The sequence below is a fragment of the Rana temporaria genome, chromosome 9, assembly GCF_905171775.1.
Source record: "Rana temporaria chromosome 9, aRanTem1.1, whole genome shotgun sequence".
In the NCBI taxonomy this organism is placed as follows: domain Eukaryota; kingdom Metazoa; phylum Chordata; class Amphibia; order Anura; family Ranidae; genus Rana; species Rana temporaria.
Genome location: NC_053497.1, coordinates 109167124 through 109185840, shown reverse-complemented (window position 1 = coordinate 109185840; position 18717 = coordinate 109167124). Strand labels below are relative to the sequence as shown.

The 18717-nt window shown below is 44.5% G+C and overlaps 1 protein-coding gene across 2 annotated transcripts; it reads right to left on the bottom strand.

Moving 5' to 3' along the window:
* Nucleotides 1-502: 502 nt before the first annotated feature.
* On the bottom strand, nt 503-18702 carry PIGV (phosphatidylinositol glycan anchor biosynthesis class V). 2 transcript variants are annotated; one of them, XM_040324102.1, is made up of 4 exons: nt 18594-18702; nt 6597-6705; nt 4399-5490; nt 503-829 (listed from the first exon to the last, which is right to left on the bottom strand). In XM_040324102.1, exons 2-4 carry the CDS (start codon nt 6675-6677, stop codon nt 587-589), a joined length of 1416 nt encoding a protein of 471 aa, XP_040180036.1. In that variant the 5' UTR covers nt 6678-6705; nt 18594-18702; the 3' UTR covers nt 503-586. The 2 variants fall into 2 exon arrangements, with proteins under 2 accessions (XP_040180036.1, XP_040180034.1); XM_040324100.1 differs by lacking the exon at nt 18594-18702 and adding an exon at nt 9031-9167.
* Nucleotides 18703-18717: the final 15 nt, after the last annotated feature.

Here is an 18717-nt window from a genome sequence, read left to right as displayed (position 1 = left end):
TGCATGTGGCTCACAGCAAGAGTCTGCTTTGTGCTGGATCACCATTTCAGGTCTGATTTCAGACCAAATTTTGGGCTGAAATCAAACCTGAAACGCACCAAAAAAGGCACGTGTTTTTCCGGCACACCTCAACGGACCGGATGAGGAGATATGTGAACCATGTCCATAGAGAGCCAGTCACATTCTTCTGCTATGCGAATTGAATGTGGGGAAACACGCATTCAATTCGCATAGGTGTGAACCCGGCCTTAAAGGGGTTGTAAAGGTAAATGTTTTTTCACCTTAATGCATCCTATTTTACTTTAGTGTTCCTTTAAACTTTCTTGCAGATTGCAGAATATATCCCCAAACAGGACACAGACAGAAACAAAAACACAACCTGACCAGGTTTTATCCCTTAATTTTAAAATCCTCGGCCATGTATGATAATTCAGCAACATTGGAAAGTTGATCCTAGATGACACCTGTGTTTCTACAGAAAGGCCAACAAAGAAAAAAAAACTTCACCCCTTTATCCACGTTTATTTACAATGAATCTGCTGCAATTTTATACAATTATTTCCACATCCCAACAGCCCTCTGCGTGTTACGTCCACGGGAGGAAATTGACATGTAAGGCTGTCCCAATCACCCAGTACCCTAAGAAATAGCCCAGCAGAATTTGTGTCCGCGTTCGCAGGGAGCGCCAGGCCCTGAGCAGGCGCACAGCTGGATTGGAAGCCTCCTTATTTCTCTGCAGGCCCCATATCCAAGGCTCGTTCTCCTCAATTATATGAGAGCAAAACCAGAAAAGCACAGGACAGGAAGAGAAGAGTAGTCGGGTGACAACCTGCATGGGAGAGAAAAAAAATGACTGACATAAATGGTCCCTGGAAATTCCCATTAATTGGCATCATACACATTTCCAGCTCATAAAATAACATTAAATTGTGTATAAAGGGATCATTCAAGTGTACTTCAAGATTCCCGTAATTAACTTTCTATAGTATCATTTTCTAGGTGTGCAAAGGACAGTCCTTCCTGATCCTCGGCCTGCGGACTGAACACAGTAATGATGGGTAGTCAGAGATCATGTGATCACTGCATAGGATCTAACTGGAATTTTTTTTATTATTCATGGCAAGAAAAACTATTTTTTTTTGTTAAATAATGTGATTTTTGAACACTAACATTTGTCTCCTTGGTTGTGAAGTCTGACTATAAGGCCTCGTACAGACGACCGGATCTATCCGCGGATGTATTCCGCAGGGATTTCGATCTGATGGTGTGTACAGCCATCAGATCCAAATCCGCCAGAGGATTTATCCGCTGGAAACGGTCTGGCGGACCGTTTCCAGCGGATATCCTCTCGTGTGTACGGGGCCTAAGACCACCCTTCCTAGCTCAAGCTTTACAGTAAACACATGAACATGCCACCAAGGCACGAAAAAAAAAAAAAATTGACATACCATAATGTAGTGCACAGGGTCACAGATATGTGTGATATGTGTGTTGTGATGTGTCGAAACACATGTGCATTCAAGTGTGCTGGCAGGGTGCAATGGGGTGTCATTCAAAATAATTGCGCCATATTACACTGCAACAGGGACTGTGCATGGCAGTAAACAATAGTAAGATGTACATTACTGCAACACTTAGGTGTTTATAGCCATAATGACAGATCCACTTTAAAGTAGGGCTGTTACGGATTACAATTTTCGTGTTCGATTAATCGTTTTTTTTTTAAAATCGATTAATCGACTAATTTTGATTAATTATAACGCACATACATTTTTCGGATCACCACCATATATCCACTGTAATATCCACAGACATTTCCCCCACTGTAATATCCACAGACATCTCCCCCACTGTAATATCCACAGACATCTCCCCCCACTGTAATCCACAGACATCTCCCCCACTGTAATCCTGAGACATCTCCCCACTGTAATATCCACAGACATCTCCCCCACTTTAAGATGGTCCACATCTGCCCCACTGTATAGGAAGATTAGTGCTTGCTTAGTCTTACCAGAAAAGCCGGCCAAACACGAGCAGTTGAGGCCGGGTGATGACGTCAGCGCGCCGCTCTAGGCTCACCTAGGCCGCCGCCAGGTGGACCAAGATGGCCGCCACTCCAGGAGCTAGGCCGAAGCCACAGCCTTTCCTATGACCGAGGCAGCAGCGGAGCTCCGCGGATCACGTGGTGTGCCGATCCGCATATGGTGACCCGTTCAGATCACAGATCATGTACGATCCGTTGCACCACTAGTACCGATCAAAATAATTTTGAACTAAAATTAATGATTAATCGAGGAATTAATCTTTAATTTCCACAGCCCTACTTTAAAGTAAACCTGTCATAGAAGAAACACCACTACTAAATTTCCAAAAATTGCTATCTGCCTGGCTGTTTCTGACTCCAACAGGTTCTGTGCATGCAGTATGTATAGTCAGAGCACCTGATCTGCTTACTGGTTCCACAAAAGTGACTTGAACAGTGTTGAAGCCAGTGGGTTAATATGACAGCCAGGCATCAGACATTTTCAGAAGGAGATCATCAGTGGCGGCCTCATATTTGTCTCACAACATTTAACAAGCAGGTACCTGTGCATTACCCAAACAGGGCAAAACAAAAGCTTCACTTTCATGGCCTCTGCACCAACTGCACATACGCCTGCCCTTCACTCTTCATGTGCTCTCTCTGACCACATGCAATAAAGAGAAGTCATCCTATGTATGTTTCCACATGGAACTTACATAAAACTGCAGACTATCTTCCAGCCCCCCTGGGACAGCGTTGGGCGTCTGAGTTGCCAATCACCAAGCACCAGTACTGTCACATGGGAGGGAGGAGAATAAATTGCATACACTTTCATGCCTGGAAGTATCGGGTAGTATTCTGGATGCCAATAAATGGCAGGAGAAAGGTTAGAGCTGCACGATTAATCGTCAAGAATCGTTATCACAATTGTTTCCCCGTTGCAATCTTGACAAATGTTTTCCCAATCTTTTGTATGCAGAGAATTCTCTCTGCTCTCAGCCATCAAAAGAAAGGAGGAAAAAAATCTGGGCAGTCTGCCAAGTATGACAACATTCTTTATTAGTGGAACATTAAGTCTAAACATTGTAACAATTTGTCTTTTACATCAAAGGAATAGACATCTGTATGTAAATTATTAAAGTTTAAACACTAAGGGCCAGATTCACAAAAGAGATACGACAGCGTATCTCCTGATACGCCGTCGTATCTCTGTTAGGGCCATCCTAACTATGTGACTGATTCATAGAATCAGTTACACATAGCTAGCCCTAAGATCCGACAGGTGTAATTGAATTACACTGTCGGATCTTAAGGATGCAATTCTAGGCCGGCCGCTAGGTGGCGAGGCCATTGCGGCCAGCGTAGAATATGTAAATGAATACTTACGGCGATCCCCGAACGTCCGAACGGCCCGTCGATCTAACTGTACGTTGTTTCCGTCGAGTTACGCCGCGTAAAATTAGGGCTGAGCCCTAGTTGTCCTAAGCCATGTTAAGTATGGCCGTCGTTCCCGCGTCGAAATTTAAAAATCGTTTGCGTAAGACGTCCGTGAATGGCGCTGGACGCCATTTACGTTAACGTCTAAGCAAAGGACGTCGGTGCGACGTCATTTAGCGCAATGCACGTCAGGTAATTTACCCGACGGAGCATGCGCAGTACGCTCGGTGCGAGAACGCCCCATTTAAATTGGGCGGGCTTGCGCCGAGTGCATTTACGATACACCGCCGCAAGTTTACAGGTAAGTGTTCTGAGAATCAGGCACTTACGCTGTAAACCTGCGGCGGTGTAACGTAAATCACATATGTTACGCTGCCCAGGAGCAACGTAATTATATGTGAATCTGGCCCTAAACCTTTTTCTGACATTTGTTGTTTTCAAGTTAAAATTATTTTTTTTTGCTAGAAAATTACTTAGAACTCCCGAACATTATATATATATATATATATATATATATATATATATATATATATTAGTAGAGACCCTAGGGAATAAAATAGGGGTTGTTGCAATATTTTATGTCACACTGTATTTGTGCAGCGGTCTTTCAAATGCAATTTTTTTGGAAAACATTACATTAATGAATTAAAAAATAACCAGTAAAGTTTGCCGTTTTTTTTTTGTATAATGTGAAAGATTTTACGCTGCAAGAATTGTGATCTTTATTCTAAGCAAAAAAACTGTGATTCTCAATTTGGCCAGAATCGTGCAGCTCTAAGAAAGGTAAGTATGTGCTGCTGGTGGAGACACATTATAGGAAATATGGACACAGCACGGGCTCATTTTAACCATGAATGTAATAATATCTTCTACTATACAACCACTATTCTCCTTCCCATGCACCCCAGCATCACGGTTTGTTCTTGGTCTTGTACCTGCACATGCATGCATAGAGCTCCGAATGCTGTCAAGAAGGAAAGCTGAGCCACATAGACAAACACCCGAGGTCCGTAGAATCCATAGCTGTCCTTTTTCCGCACATCCCATAACCCCAGAGTGCTGCTGAGTTCCATGTTAGAGGAAATATATCTGAATGTTGCACAGATCCCAAGAAATATGACTGGGGTGGCCAGGAAAAAGTTGGGCAACTGCCGTAGCTGGAAGTAGCGGAAGAGTCCAACACCCCAGTATTCACTCTGGATGTGGGAATACGCCAGTGGAAAATGATATGAGCACCAGGCAGGAACTGGCTCTCCACGTACACGGTATCCCTTGTCTTTTGCTAGTTGTATAAGCTCTTCAGGTAGGTGACCTTCTCCATAGGACGGGAAGCAAAATCTATAATAACAGTAACCTTGGAAAACAGCAAAGGGTAGAATCATTAAAAAAATTCCACACAGTCTTTTCATCAATGGCCTACAACAACTGCTCTGCTGCAAAAATACTTTCACCCCAGAGTGTATCAGGAAGCCAGCATTCACCAGTCCATTGGAACGGGCCGCCGTGGCCAGCGAGAGAAGCGCACTGCCAGCTAGCAATCGATTCTTTTGCAAATGCCACAAACCACTAAACGTGGCCAGGGCAAAAAGGCTTTCTGAATAAGCAACAGTCATGAAGATTGAAATAGGACTCATACAAAATAAAAGTGCAGCCAGGAAGGCCGTACGTCGAGACTGAAGAGTCACACATCCCAGAAGGTACAAAGAAACCGCAGCCAGGGTTGAGCAAGCACAGTTTAGGAGGGCAGAGGAAAGCAGCAACCGACTCCTCAGGGTGAGCACCCCTGCCAGGGGCAGAAGAGGCCCTTGTGCCAGCCCTGTGATAACTATTGGGAGCAGTGGGAAAAAAGCTGTGTTGTGTTCATATACATAGCCATGTTCTGCTATGAACAGAAAGTGTTCTGCATCCCAGCGGCCCAAACCTCTCAGAAGGAGCTCTGCTATGTGGTCACCAAGAGAACTTGGAGGTGGTCGTGGTGGAGAAAAGGCATCAGCGGTGTGGTCTGGTATCAGGAGATTGAACAAAACCTAGAAGAATAACAAAAACACCATTTGAATAAAAAAAAAAAAACGTTTTTGTTTTGTTTTAGATAGATTGTAAAAGGGCTAGAACATCTGTCAGAATTGTATTGCTCCACCAGGGAGGTTTCCGCTTACTTCCTGTCCAGGTGACATGAAGAGAAGAGAAATCTCCTTTAACTGAAAAAAAAAATACATGCGTTTATTAACCACTTCCCGACCGCCGCATGTAAATGTACGTCGGCAGAATGGCACGTACAGGCACATGGGCGTACATGTACGTCCTTGCCTTCTAGCGGGTGGGGGGTCCGATCGGGACCCCCCTTCCCCATGCGGCGGTCGGATTCCCGCGGGGAGTGATCCGGGACTGGGGCGCTGCATCGATCGAGTGATCCCTTATGTAGGGAGACTCGATCGATGACGTCAGTCCTACAGCCACACCCCCCTACAGTTGTAAACACACACTAAGTGAACACTAACTCCTACAGTGCCCCCTGTGGTTAACTCCCAAACTGCAACTGTCATTTTCACAATAAACAATGCAATTTAAATGCATTTTTTGCTGTGAAAATGACAATCGTCCCAAAAATGTGTCAAAATTGTCCGAAGTGTCCGCCATAATGTCGCAGTCACGAAAAAATCGCCGCCATTAGTAGTAAAAAAAAAAAATTCATAAAAATGCAATAAAACTATCCCCTATTTTGTAAACGCTATAAATTTTGCGCAAACCAATCGATAAACGCCTATTGCGATTTTTTTTTACCAAAAATAGGTAGAAGAATACGTATAGGCCTAAACTGAGGAAAAAAACATTTTTATATATGTTTTTGGGGGATATTTATTATAGCAAAAAGTAAAAAATATAGAATTTTTTTCAAAATTGTCGCTCTATTTTTGTTTATAGCGCAAAAAATAAAAACCGCAGAGGTGATCAAATACCACCAAAAGAAAGCTCTATTTGTGGGGAAAAAAGGACGCCAATTTTGTTTGGGAGCCACGTCGCACGACCGCGCAATTGTCTGTTAAAGTGACGCAGTGCCGAATCGCAAAACCTGGCCTGGGCATTAAGCTGCCTAAAGGTCCGGGGCTTAAGTGGTTAAATACAATCTCCTTACCTGCATTATCAATGTGAGCCCACGACATGACAAAGAGAAGCGTACGATCTCATGCACAAACGGGTCATGGCTCCCCCTCATTTCCTGATGGCTATTACAAAGTGTATATCTGGTGGGACAGAGAAAATGGAACTTGAATGATGGAGAAATACAGATCAAGCCAATGCATTCTGAGTCATCGAGACAAAAGAGTTATGTCTGTGTACTTAAAGCTGAAAACTTTATTTTAATGCAGGCAGCATTAGAACCCCAGTCAGGTCTTTATTTCTGTTGTAGGGCACCATCTTCCTGACAGGAAGTGAGAGGAAATCTCCCCAACAGGATGCTTTGTTCCACTCTATTACATTATAGACGCCAACCGCCACATGAGGATGCTGCCTCCAAAGAGCAGGGAATACTTGAGCAGATCCAATGTCAGCTTTTTACATCTGTGTCCCCTCAATTGTTGTCTGCATTTACACAGTGGACACAGGCGGACCCGTGATGGCTCTATGAGCAGCTGGATGTAAATGGACTTGTGTCTATTTAAATCAGGCTACCCCGATCCGTCATGTTTAGGTACAGAAAAATGGAGGACACAGTCCTTTCCAGTTTATTTTTCTAGATTTGGATGTAAACAGACACAGGTCCATTTAGAACTGCCTGTCCTTAGAGGTGCATGTAACTTCCCATCAGGTCCACCACAAATATGGACCAGATTGGAATGCTGTGTGAAAGGGCCCTAAAGAGAGAGGTGGGATTGCAGTGGATGACAAGCTGGGAGTTGTAGTTCTACAGACACGGCAGTGGGGACGTGGAGTTATACAGGGCTTGGAGTACGGTTGCCACCTGTTCGGGATTCACCCAGACAGTTCGGGTTTGAAATCATGCATCTGAGTTCCAGACTGTCTGAGTCCCGGACACATTATTCAGACCTGGCTATGACTTCCCAGTAGGCTTTACATCAGAGCTCGCCCTTACACCAGAGGTCACAGTATTCCCCCTTATATCCGAGTCCTCTCGGTACACCAGAGCATCCCTTATGTTAGAGCAGGGATCCTCAAACTACGGCCCTCCAGCTTTTGCAGAACTACACATCCCATGAGGCATTGTATAGCTTCGACATTCACAGACATGACTAGGTATGATGGGAATTGTAGTTCCTGAACAACTGGAGGGCCGTTCTTTGAAGACCCATGCTTTAGAGTCTGCAGAGTCCCCCCTCTTATAGTGAAAGGGAACTCTGTGGGTTTAGATGTAAAAGGGGAACTCTGTGGACTCTGATTTAAAGGGAGACTATTGTGATTAACTTCATATGATTATAAATGTTATTTAAAGCGGATGTGCCATGGGAAAAAAATATTAAAAGCCAGCAGATACAAATACTGCAGCTGCTGACTTTTAATATTAGGACACTTACCTGTCCTGGAGTGCAGCGCCGATCGCAGCAGAGGACGAGCGATCGCTCGTCTCTCTGCTGCTCCCCCCGCCACCCACGCTGAGGGAACCAGGAAGTGAAGCGCTGCGGCTTCACTGCCCGGTTCCCTACGGCGCAGGCGCGAGTCGCGCCGCGCCCGCCGATTGGCTCCCGCTGTGTGCTGGGAGCCGAGTGTTCCCAGCACACAACGGGGGGGGTGACGGGATGTGACGGAATGCCTGTCTTTTGCCCGTGAATGCCGGGCCGGTAGTGGGTGCAAATACCTGTCTTTAGACAGGTATCTGCACCCCCCTCCCCCTGAAAGGTGTCAAATGTGACGCCGGAGGGGGGGAGGGTTCCGATCAGCGGGACTCCACTTTAGGGTGGAGAACCGCTTTAATAGCAACATCTATGCATAGTTTATCTATGCATATTATGAAAAAGAATTGCTGTGCAGTGCTGAAGTGTTCGGGTTTGGCTTGAAGAAAAGGTGGCAACCCTAGCTGGGAGTGATGCTAACTTGGCATACTGTGAGTTGTAGTTCTACAGACACGGTAGTGACTCTAGTTGGGACGTGGAGTTATACAGGGATGGGAGTGACGCTAACTTGGCATACTGGGAGTTGTAGTTCTACAGACACGGTAGTGACTCTAGTTGGGACGTGGAGTTATACAGGGATGGGAGTGACGCTAACTTGGCATACTGGGAGTTGTAGTTCTACAGACACGGTAGTGACTCTAGTTGGGACGTGGAGTTACAGGGATGGGAGTGATGCTAACTTGGCATACTGGGAGTTGTAGTTCCATATAAACAGGAATGGGCTTTTTTTTTTTATTCATACAAAGACAGCGGGGATAATGGAAATGCTGGGACAGAAACAAAAGAGATGTCAGCGTGCAATGCTGGGATATGTTGTTCTACACAGACAATGGTGACCTCAGACACAGAAGCTGTGTCAGGATTCAGGAATTAAAGGGATGATCAGCCATGACGTCTGAACACGTGCTCTTTAATGAAATCAGCCGGACATGTACATACCCGGCCAGGAGCTGCAGCAATAATACACTATCCACACAAGGAAATGCATTAAAGTAGTTGGACCTGATCCTTCCTTAGTGCACTCATTTCCTGTTTAGATTCGATAGACAGCTGTAATCCTGCCTCCATGGTGATGTCACAATGTCACATGACCAGACCAGTCTGTGTGTAACCCTTCCATCCCCAGGTAAAAGCTTGCAATGTGACACTTATCCTGTATTGGGAAAGCAGACATTTTTAGGCTGGATTCACACCTATGCATTTTTAGTGCTTTTTGCATTTTGCAGATTTGCACTACAGAACGTGTTCCATAGGAAACCATGTTAAATGGACCATAGTGCAAATCTGCAAAATGCAAAAAGCACTAAAAATGCCATAGGTGTGAATCCAGCCTAATGCCGCGTACACACCATCACTTTATGTGATGAAAAAAAATTACGTTTTTAAAAACGTCAATTTAATTGACCGTGTGTGGGGGAAAACGTTGTTTTATGTTCTAAAAAACGGCCAAAAAAAATTGAAGCATGCTTAAATTTTATGTGTCGTTTTTCAAAACGTCATTTTTTACTTCACAGAAATTGACCGTGTGTAGCAAAAAACGTCGTTTAAAACGACGTTTTTTCACCCGCGCATGCCCAGAAGCTACTTATGAAGCGAGCTTCAATGGAAAAACGTGGTGAACGTAACCTCGCTTTGCTAGAACATTGTGAGAAAAACGATGGTGTGTAGGCAACTTCGTCTTTGAAAATTTAAGTTTCAAAAACGTCATTTTTTACTTTTTATTTTTTGTAGCTGCTGACTTTTAATAAACTTAAAAAAATGGGTGGAAAACCCCTTTAAATAGAACCAAATGATACATACACAAGCTATGTATTAGAGCTACACAATTCTGGATAAACTGAGAATAAAAATAGAAATCACGATTCTGAACAAACAACTAAACAAATTAGCGGACATACAGGGGTGGTCAGGGACTGTGCGGACATACAGGGGTGGTCAGGGACTGTGCGGACATACAGGGGTGGTCAGGGACTGTGCGGACATACAGGGGTGGTCAGGGACTGTGCGGACATACAGGGGTGGTCAGGGACTGTGCGGACATACAGGGGTGGTCAGGGACTGTGCGGACATACAGGGGTGGTCAGGGACTGTGCGGACATACAGGGGTGGTCAGGGACTGTGCAGACATACAGGGGTGGTCAGGGACTGTGCGGACATATAGAGGTGGTCAGGGACTGTGCGGACATACAGAGGTGGTCAGGGACTGTGCGGACATACAAGGGTGGTCAGGGACTGTGCGGACATACAGGGGTGGTCAGGGACTGTGCGGAAATACAGGGGTGGTCAGGGACTGTGCGGACATACAGGGGTGGTCAGGGACTGTGCGGACATACGGGGGTGGTCAGGGACTGTGCGGACATACAGGGGTGGTCAGGGACTGTGCGGACATACGGGGGTGGTCAGGCACTGTGCGGACATACAGGGGTGGTCAGGGACTGTGCGGACATACAAGGGTGGTCAGGGACTGTGCGGACATACAGGGGTCGTCAGGGACTGTGCAGACATACAGGAGGTGGTCATGGTAATGACAAGCAAACTCTCTGTCTCAGCTGACTATCAAGGTAATAACATCACATTGCAGCAGCAGCCCCCGCCAAACACTGGAGTCACAGCCACAGATGATCCCGGTGCAGACGCCAGGGCAGGACAGTTGATCACTCTTCCGAGTCCACCGTCCCCTACTACAAGCAGGACTCAGTAGAAGCCAACTGTCTACTTTGAGCGCCCGCCCTGCAGTGCATTCTGGGAGGTGTAGTCTCTGCAGCGTGCAGGCACAGCTCGGCAGAGTCTAGTGTGTGCTGTAGAGAACTACATATCCCATCATGCAATGTGGTGCCAACTAGGACAGCGGTGGAGCCTGCTATTAGCTGCTGCCACTGATGAGGGTGTAACAGGGGGGGAACTTAATGTTTGTCGGCGACTCGGCGGTGATGTTATTTCTGTCACACTAATCTGGCAGAACGCCGGCCTGCTCGCGGCTAGCCTTTGCCTAACTGGAGAGCCGCCTCTGCAGGCAGGGGCCCCCTATTGGGCGGGGCCCATGGGCTTGAGCCCAGTCAAGCCCAATGGTAAGTCCGGCCCTGTTCACTGCATTTACTTAACCACTTAACGCCCGCCGCACGACTATTTACGTCCGCAAAATGGCATGGACAGGCAGATGGGCGTATATATACGTCCTTGCCTTTCCGCGGGTCGGGGGTCCGATCGGGACCCCCTCCGCTGCGTGCGGCGGGCGGCTTACCTCGGGGAGCGATCCGGGATGACGGCGCGGCTATTTGTTTATAGCCGCTCCATCGCGATCGCTCCCCGAAGCTGAAGAACGGGGAGAGCCGTATGTAAACACGGCTTCCCCGTGCTTCACTGTGGCGGCGCATCGATCGTGTCATCCCCTTTAGAGGGGAGACACAATCGAGGACATCAGACCTACAGCCACACCCCCCTACTGTTGTAAACACACACTAGGTGAAGCCTAACACGTTCAGCGCCCCCTGTGGTTAACTCCCAAACTGCAACTGTCATTTTCACAATAAAGAATGCAATTTAAATGCATTTTTTGCTGTGAAAATGACAATGGTCCCAAAAATGTGTCAAAATTGTCCGAAGTGTCCGCCATAATGTCGCAGTCACGAAAAAAATCGCTGATCGCCGCCATTAGTAGTAAAAAAAAAATAATTAATAAAAATGCAATAAAAATATCCCCTATTTTGTAAACGCTATAAATTTTGCGCAAACCAAATCGATAAACGCTTATTGCGATTTTTTTTACCAAAAATAGGTAGAAGAATACGTATCGGCCTAAACTGAGGAAAAAAAAAAAATTATATATGTTTTTGGGGGATATTTATTACAGCAAAAACTAAAAAATATTGAATTTTTTTCAAAATTGTCGCTCTATTTTTGTTTATAGCGCAAAAAATAAAAACCGCAGAGGTGATCAAATACCACCAAAAGAAAGCTCTATTTGTGGGGAAAAAAGGACGCCAATTTTGTTTGGGAGCCACGTCGTACGACCGCGCAATTGTCTGTTAAAGCGACGCAGTGCCGAATCGCAAAACCTGGCCTGGGCATTTAGCTGCCTAAAGGTCCGGGGCTTAAGTGGTTAAACACTGTGCTTAGACATCTTTAGCCTCCCTCATTACAAGATATTTACTATTCCCACTACACCTAATCGGATTACAGTTAACGAGCTCCAAAACCCGGTGAAGAACATCAGACCTGCAACATGGACTTTATTGCCATTACTGATACAAGGGCCCCCCTTATTATCACTTTTGCTCTCCCTTCTTAGGATAGCATCATAGGTTGGTTAGGATCCATCTTTCACATTCTGGCAGTATAGGCAGTTGCTGAAATACCCATCTAAGGAGTAACGTTATCTTTTAGGGAAGTGTACATATATATATATATATATAGTTTTAGTCCGACTAAGGGTAGACACCTAAAGTTACACACCTCATCCCAGAAAGTAATTTGTTCAAAAGAAGGAGAGAGTATGAAAAGGGATTATAGCGGTGCTAATACACATAATAATGGAAACCGAACAGAAATATATACAAAATATCTTTATTATACATAGAAGCTAAAAAAGAGTAACAGAGCACAAAAGGTTGTTTTATTACAGAGTAACTCCAATAGGGTGGTTGCACATAGAGGCTTTATAGAGATTGAATGATCATGCGTTATCCCAACATGTTTCGCCTCTAGGCTTCATCAGGGGATAAATGCATTAAACAAAAAAGCTATACAAAAATAGAAATATAACATGAAAAATAACAACATTAACATAATGCTTTTTCCTTGATTTATTTCTGACTTTTTTTATGTTATATTTCTATTTTTGTATAGCTTTTTTGTTTAATGCATATATTCCCTGATGAAACCTTGAGGTGATCTCTATAGTTACTCTGTAATAAAACAACCTTTTGTGCTCTGTTACTCTTTTTTAGCTTCTATGTAGAATAAAGATATTTTGTATATATTTTTATGTTTCTGTTCGGTTTCCATTATTATGTGTATTAGCACCGCTATATTCCTCTTCCATACTCTATCTTTCTTTTGAACATATATACATATATATTATTGTTATTACTTGTCTTGTCTCTATGGGGGGGGTTCTTCTGCTGAGTTGGTGGTTGGTGCCCTTGCTTAAAATTCAGCAGATCTACTACCTCCTCTTTGTAGCAGCGTTTCCCATTTATGGTTCAAGTAAAATATTCATAGAACCTAAATATGCTGAGTTGTCTGATTGTTACTCCACAGTGAAACAAGGATGTCTGAACCCAGTGTGTCAGGTGGGTTAGAATGTTCACCAGGTTATGGGCCTGCAGATGAGCAGGTAATTCTAAGCAGTCCTCTAGGGGGGGCCATAAAATTTGCACTTAAAACTGTTTTGTAACATTTTGATATGTCAGTAAAAACTTGACTGTGTCAGTAAATGTAACTTTGATAGGTTGGCAACACTGGTGGTCACTGACAGCTTACAGTATAACCCACAGAGGTAAGTACAGCAGGTACCAGGGGGGTGGGGAGTATACCCATTTTTTTTCTTGAAAAGGTAAACTAGCCCTTTAATGGTGTAAAGGATTTTTGCAAATGCTAGTTCACTGTACTCATGTTTGCGTTAGCACGCTCTATACATGAATACAGCATCAAGCAACCATTTGTGTTATTGACCGGTTGTATGCTGCTGCTGCACCTGGGCTGCCTGGGTGGAGGAAATACCCCAGGCATCCAGGCATTACACTGAACAGGTTCAGGCGGTACAAGAGCTCTAATTGAAAGAAAGACTTACTATATCAAGGGAATCAACTTCTTTTTTTTTTTTTTACATTACAGGAACATGTAGAACAACATTTTTTGTTCAAGTGTTAGACACACAATTAGCCGGATTCGGGTAGAGCGGCGCATCTTTGTGCCGGCGTAGCGCATCACATATGCGCTACGCCGACGTAACTTTGAGAGGCAAGAACAGTATTCACAAAGCACTCGCCCCCTACGTTGCGCCAGCGTAACGTAAATTGGCCGGCGTAAGCCCGCCTAATTCAAAGTAGGGAGGTAATGGGCGTGATCTATTAAAATGAAGCGTGACCCCATGTAAATGAAGGGCCGAACGAACTGCGCATGCGCGCGCATGCTCAGAATCACATCGAATTTACTCCCTAAGATACGCCGGCTCAATGCCTATGACGTGAACGTAACCTACGCCCAGCCCTATTCACGTACGAAATACGTAAACGACGTAAAATATGAAGGCTGTTCCATCGTCCATACCCTAACATGACTTACACCTGCTTTAGGTGAAATAACTATACGCCGGACGTACGCCTTACGTAAACGGCGTAGATTACAGTGACGGGCGCAAGTACGTTCGTGAATCGGCGTATCTCGGTCATTTGCATATTCGACGCGTAAATCAATGGAAGCGCCCCTTGCGGCCAGCGTAAATATGCGCCCAAGATACGACGGCATAGGAGACTTACGTCGGTCGGATGAGGCCAAAATTCAGGCGTATCTTCTATTAAGAATTAGGCGCATAGATACGACGGCGCATCTGTGCACTTACGCGGCGTATCAGAATATACGTCGGTGTAAGTGCTTTCTGAATAAATGTCTTGGTCCTCAGTGCCTCTGGGATCACGCAGAGAATGGCTCTTGGTGTTTGGAATTTTGCCTGTAATTGTCTTTTAGCTCTTGTTGATGTTTTTTTTTTCCCAGCAGTTATTGCAACATCGCTGGAGCTGTTGGCCATGGTTTTGTTCAGATTCTGCAGATAATCCGGGAAAATATTGGTCAATTTTAAAAATTTCCAGAGTGGAGCTTACATCAGGAATTAACCCTGTGCACACTTCTGCCTTCATTATTCTGGGCACAGGGGTCTGCTTGGCAAGGACAGGTGGAGCACAGGTTGGTATAGAGGGTTATGACTCTCATTTACTGTGTGGGGAAACTTGAACAGGACGAGCCTATAACATAAGACTTAGTGGGACAAAACAGTCTGAGTAAACAGAGAATTGGTTTAGTTTATGAAGAAATGGTGAAGGGTAAGAACTTCTCCTATTATTCAATGTTGTCTCCATTGACTTCCTGTCTGAGTGAAAATCTGGTACAACACAACCCTAACTCATAAAATAATGAACCCCTTTCTCCCAATAACCGATGTATGTACAATAAAACCAATAAACAAGTAGTGAAGCAATACTAAAGAACATACTGTACCAGGAGCGTTTTATGAAATCAGTGGGCTGATAAGCTGGGCCCCATTGCTTAATGCATTAACAGTGGGAGGGGCTTAAAGGGGTGTGTTTAACTAAAACAAGAGCCTTCTTGTACCCATAAAATACTCATACCCATAAAATATGCTTACATTGCTATGCCGCAAGCAAGAGTTTTACAGACATGTATAAACCTCAGCACAATCATTTTTAACCACTTTCCGTTCTATAGCCGAAAGACGGTCACTAACTGAAACTGACGTCGCTATTGACATTACAGTTATAATACTTACACTGACACTATATTATTGACACTGACTGGGAAGGGGTTAACTTCTGGGGGCAATCGAGGGGTTAACTGTGTGCTTAACAATGTGTAACATGCGTAATGTGTGCTGCTTTTACTTACTAATCTGCCCCCTGGTGAGCGCCGGCCATCTGAATAACAGCAGTTGATGGCTTTGGAAGTTTCTATCAGAGCCAGTGGCTCTGATAGGCTTTCAAATAGTTAACCAGGGGAAGCAGGGGGTGTGCGTCCCCTGGTTAACACTGACACGCCTCTCAGCCAATCAGGTTCACCGGGTCTGGTTACCGGTAACCTGATTGGCTGAAGCGTCATCGAGGGCGGGAGAAGACATCGAGGGACGTGGAAGGATTAAGGTAAGTGCATTTTACAGGGCACAGCTGCGACAATGGGCACAGAGGTGACAATGGGCACAGTGGCATCAATGGGCACAGTGGTGACAATGGGCACAGTGGCATCAATGGGCACAGTGGCAACAATTAAAGGGCACAGTGGCAACAATGGGCACAGTGGCAACAATTAAAGGGCACAGTGACATGCACAGTGGCAACAATGGGCACAGTGGCGAAAATTGAGGGGCACAGTGGTGACAATTGGCACAGTGGCGACAATTGAGGGGCACAGTGGCTGCATTTGATGGCGTGGCACAGTGGTGACAATTGATGGCACAGTGGCTGTGTTTGATGGCATGGCACAGTGACTGTGTTTGATGGCATGGCACAGTGAATGCGTTTGATAGCATTGCACAGTGGTGCAAATTGATGGCATGGTGGCTGCGTTTGATGGCATGGCACAGTGGTGACAATTGATGGCACAGTGGCTGCGTTTGATGGCATGGCACAGTGGTGACAATTGATGCCACAGTGGCTGCGTTTGATAGCATGGCACAGTGACTGCATTTGATGGCATGGCACAGTGGTGACAATTGATAGCACAGAGGCTGTGTTTGATGGCATGGCACAGTGGTGACAATTGATGGCACAGTGGCTGCATTTGATGGGCACAGTGAGGCTGCAATTTTTTTTATTTTTTTCGTTTGCGCCCCCCCAAAAATTTTGAGCACCAGCCGCCACTGCTCGTGACCTGGTCCTCTTCTCATTGATCGTCATCGTGGGAACAGCGGACCCAATCGCCGCCGGTGTCACAGAGAGGAAGAAAGGGGAGAGGTAAGTGTAAACAAACCTCTCCCCGTGCTTCCTAGTGTGGCTGTCACTGATCGTCTGTTCCCTGTTTTAGGGAACGACGATCAGTGACGTCACACGCACAGTCACGCCCCCACACAGTAAGAACACTCCCTTAGGGCACACTTAACCCCTACAGCGACCCCTCCTTGTTAGCCCCTTCACTGCCAGTGCCATTTTTACAGTAACCAGGGCATTTTGATAGCACTGTTTTCTGTAAAAATTAGAATGGTCCCAAAATAGTGTCAAAAGTGTCTGATGAGTCCGCCATAATGTCGCAGTCACGAAAACAATCGCTGATCGCTGCCATTACTAGTAAAAAAAAACGAATTAATACAAATTCCGTAAAACTATCCCCTATTTTGTAAACACTCTAACTTTTGCGCAAAAAACGCTTATTGCGATTTTCTTTTACCAAAAATATGTAGAAGAATACGTATCGGCCTAAACTGCGGGAAAAAAAATGTTATATGTTTTTTGGGGATATTTATTATAGCAAAAAGTAAAAAATATAGAATTTTTTTCAAAATTGTAGCTCTATTTTTGTTTATAGGGAAAACCAATAAAAAACGCAGAGGTGATCAAATACCACCAAAAGAAAGCTTTATTTGTGGGAAAAAAAGGACGCCAATTTTGTTTGGGAGCCACATCGCACAACCGCGCAATAGTCAGTTAAAGCGACGCAGTGCCAAATCGCAAAAAGGGGCCAGGTCCTTTACCTGCATAATGGTCCGGGTCCTAAGTGGTTAAGAAATCTAAAATGACTCATCAGCTTCTGTCTTTTTTAAGAAAAACAGACATCCCTCCAGTGGTTAGAGATCCTTGTGATCGTACTAACCAATGTACAACAGGCTGATGCAGGTAAATGGTCCATAACTCGGGGTCTGCAGAGATGGAAGCATGGGCCAGGGCAGATGGCTATGTGGGAGCCTTTTGCTAAATTTGGCCCTATACAGTACCTTGAAAAAGTATTCATACCCCTTGAAATTTCCCACATTTTGTCATGTTACAACCAAAAACATAAATGTATTTTATTGGGATTTTATGTGACAGACCAACACAAAGTGGCACATAATTGTGAAGTGGAAGGAAAATTATAAATGGTTTTATTAATTTTTTTACAAATAAATATCTGGAAAGTGTGGCGTGCATTTATATTCAGCCCCTTTAGTCTGATAGCCCTAACTAAAATCTAGTGGAACCAATTGCCTTTTAGAAGTCATCTAATTAGTAAATAGAGTCTACCCGTGTGTAATTTTAATCTTTGTTATAAATAGAGCTGTTCCGTGAAGCCCTCAGATGTTTGTTAGAGAACCTTAGTGAACAAACAGCATCATGAAGGCCAAAGAACACACCAGACAGGTCAGGGATAAAGTTGTGGAGAAGTTTACAGCAGGGTTAGGTTATAAAAAAATATCCCAAGCTTTGAACATCTCACAGAGCACTGTTGAATCCATCATCCGAAAATGGAAAGAGTATGGCACAACTGCAAACCTACCAAGACACGGCCGTCCACCTAAACTGACAGGCTGGGTCAGATATTTATTTATAAAAAGTTTAAAAAACATTTATAATTTTCCTTCCACTTCACAATTATATGCCACTTTGTGTTGGTCCATCACATAAAATCCCAATAAAATGCATTTACGTTTTTGGTTTTAATAAGACAAAATGTGGTAAATTTCAAGGGGTATGAATACTTTTTCAAGGCACTGTAGTTCTTCTCCGAATTTTGTTAGATTTGACCCGTGTCCTGCCTGCAATTCCAGGTTAAAGCGTTAATGTTACATTTGTTTTGGCTCTTACCTCAGTACGGATTGTGCCAAGGACTTGTGTCTTTTTTCACCCTGGCTATGTTCTTATGGTACATGTAACAATTACAAAGGACAGAGTAAATAAGAAAGTTCAAAACCAAATTGCCAGGACATTC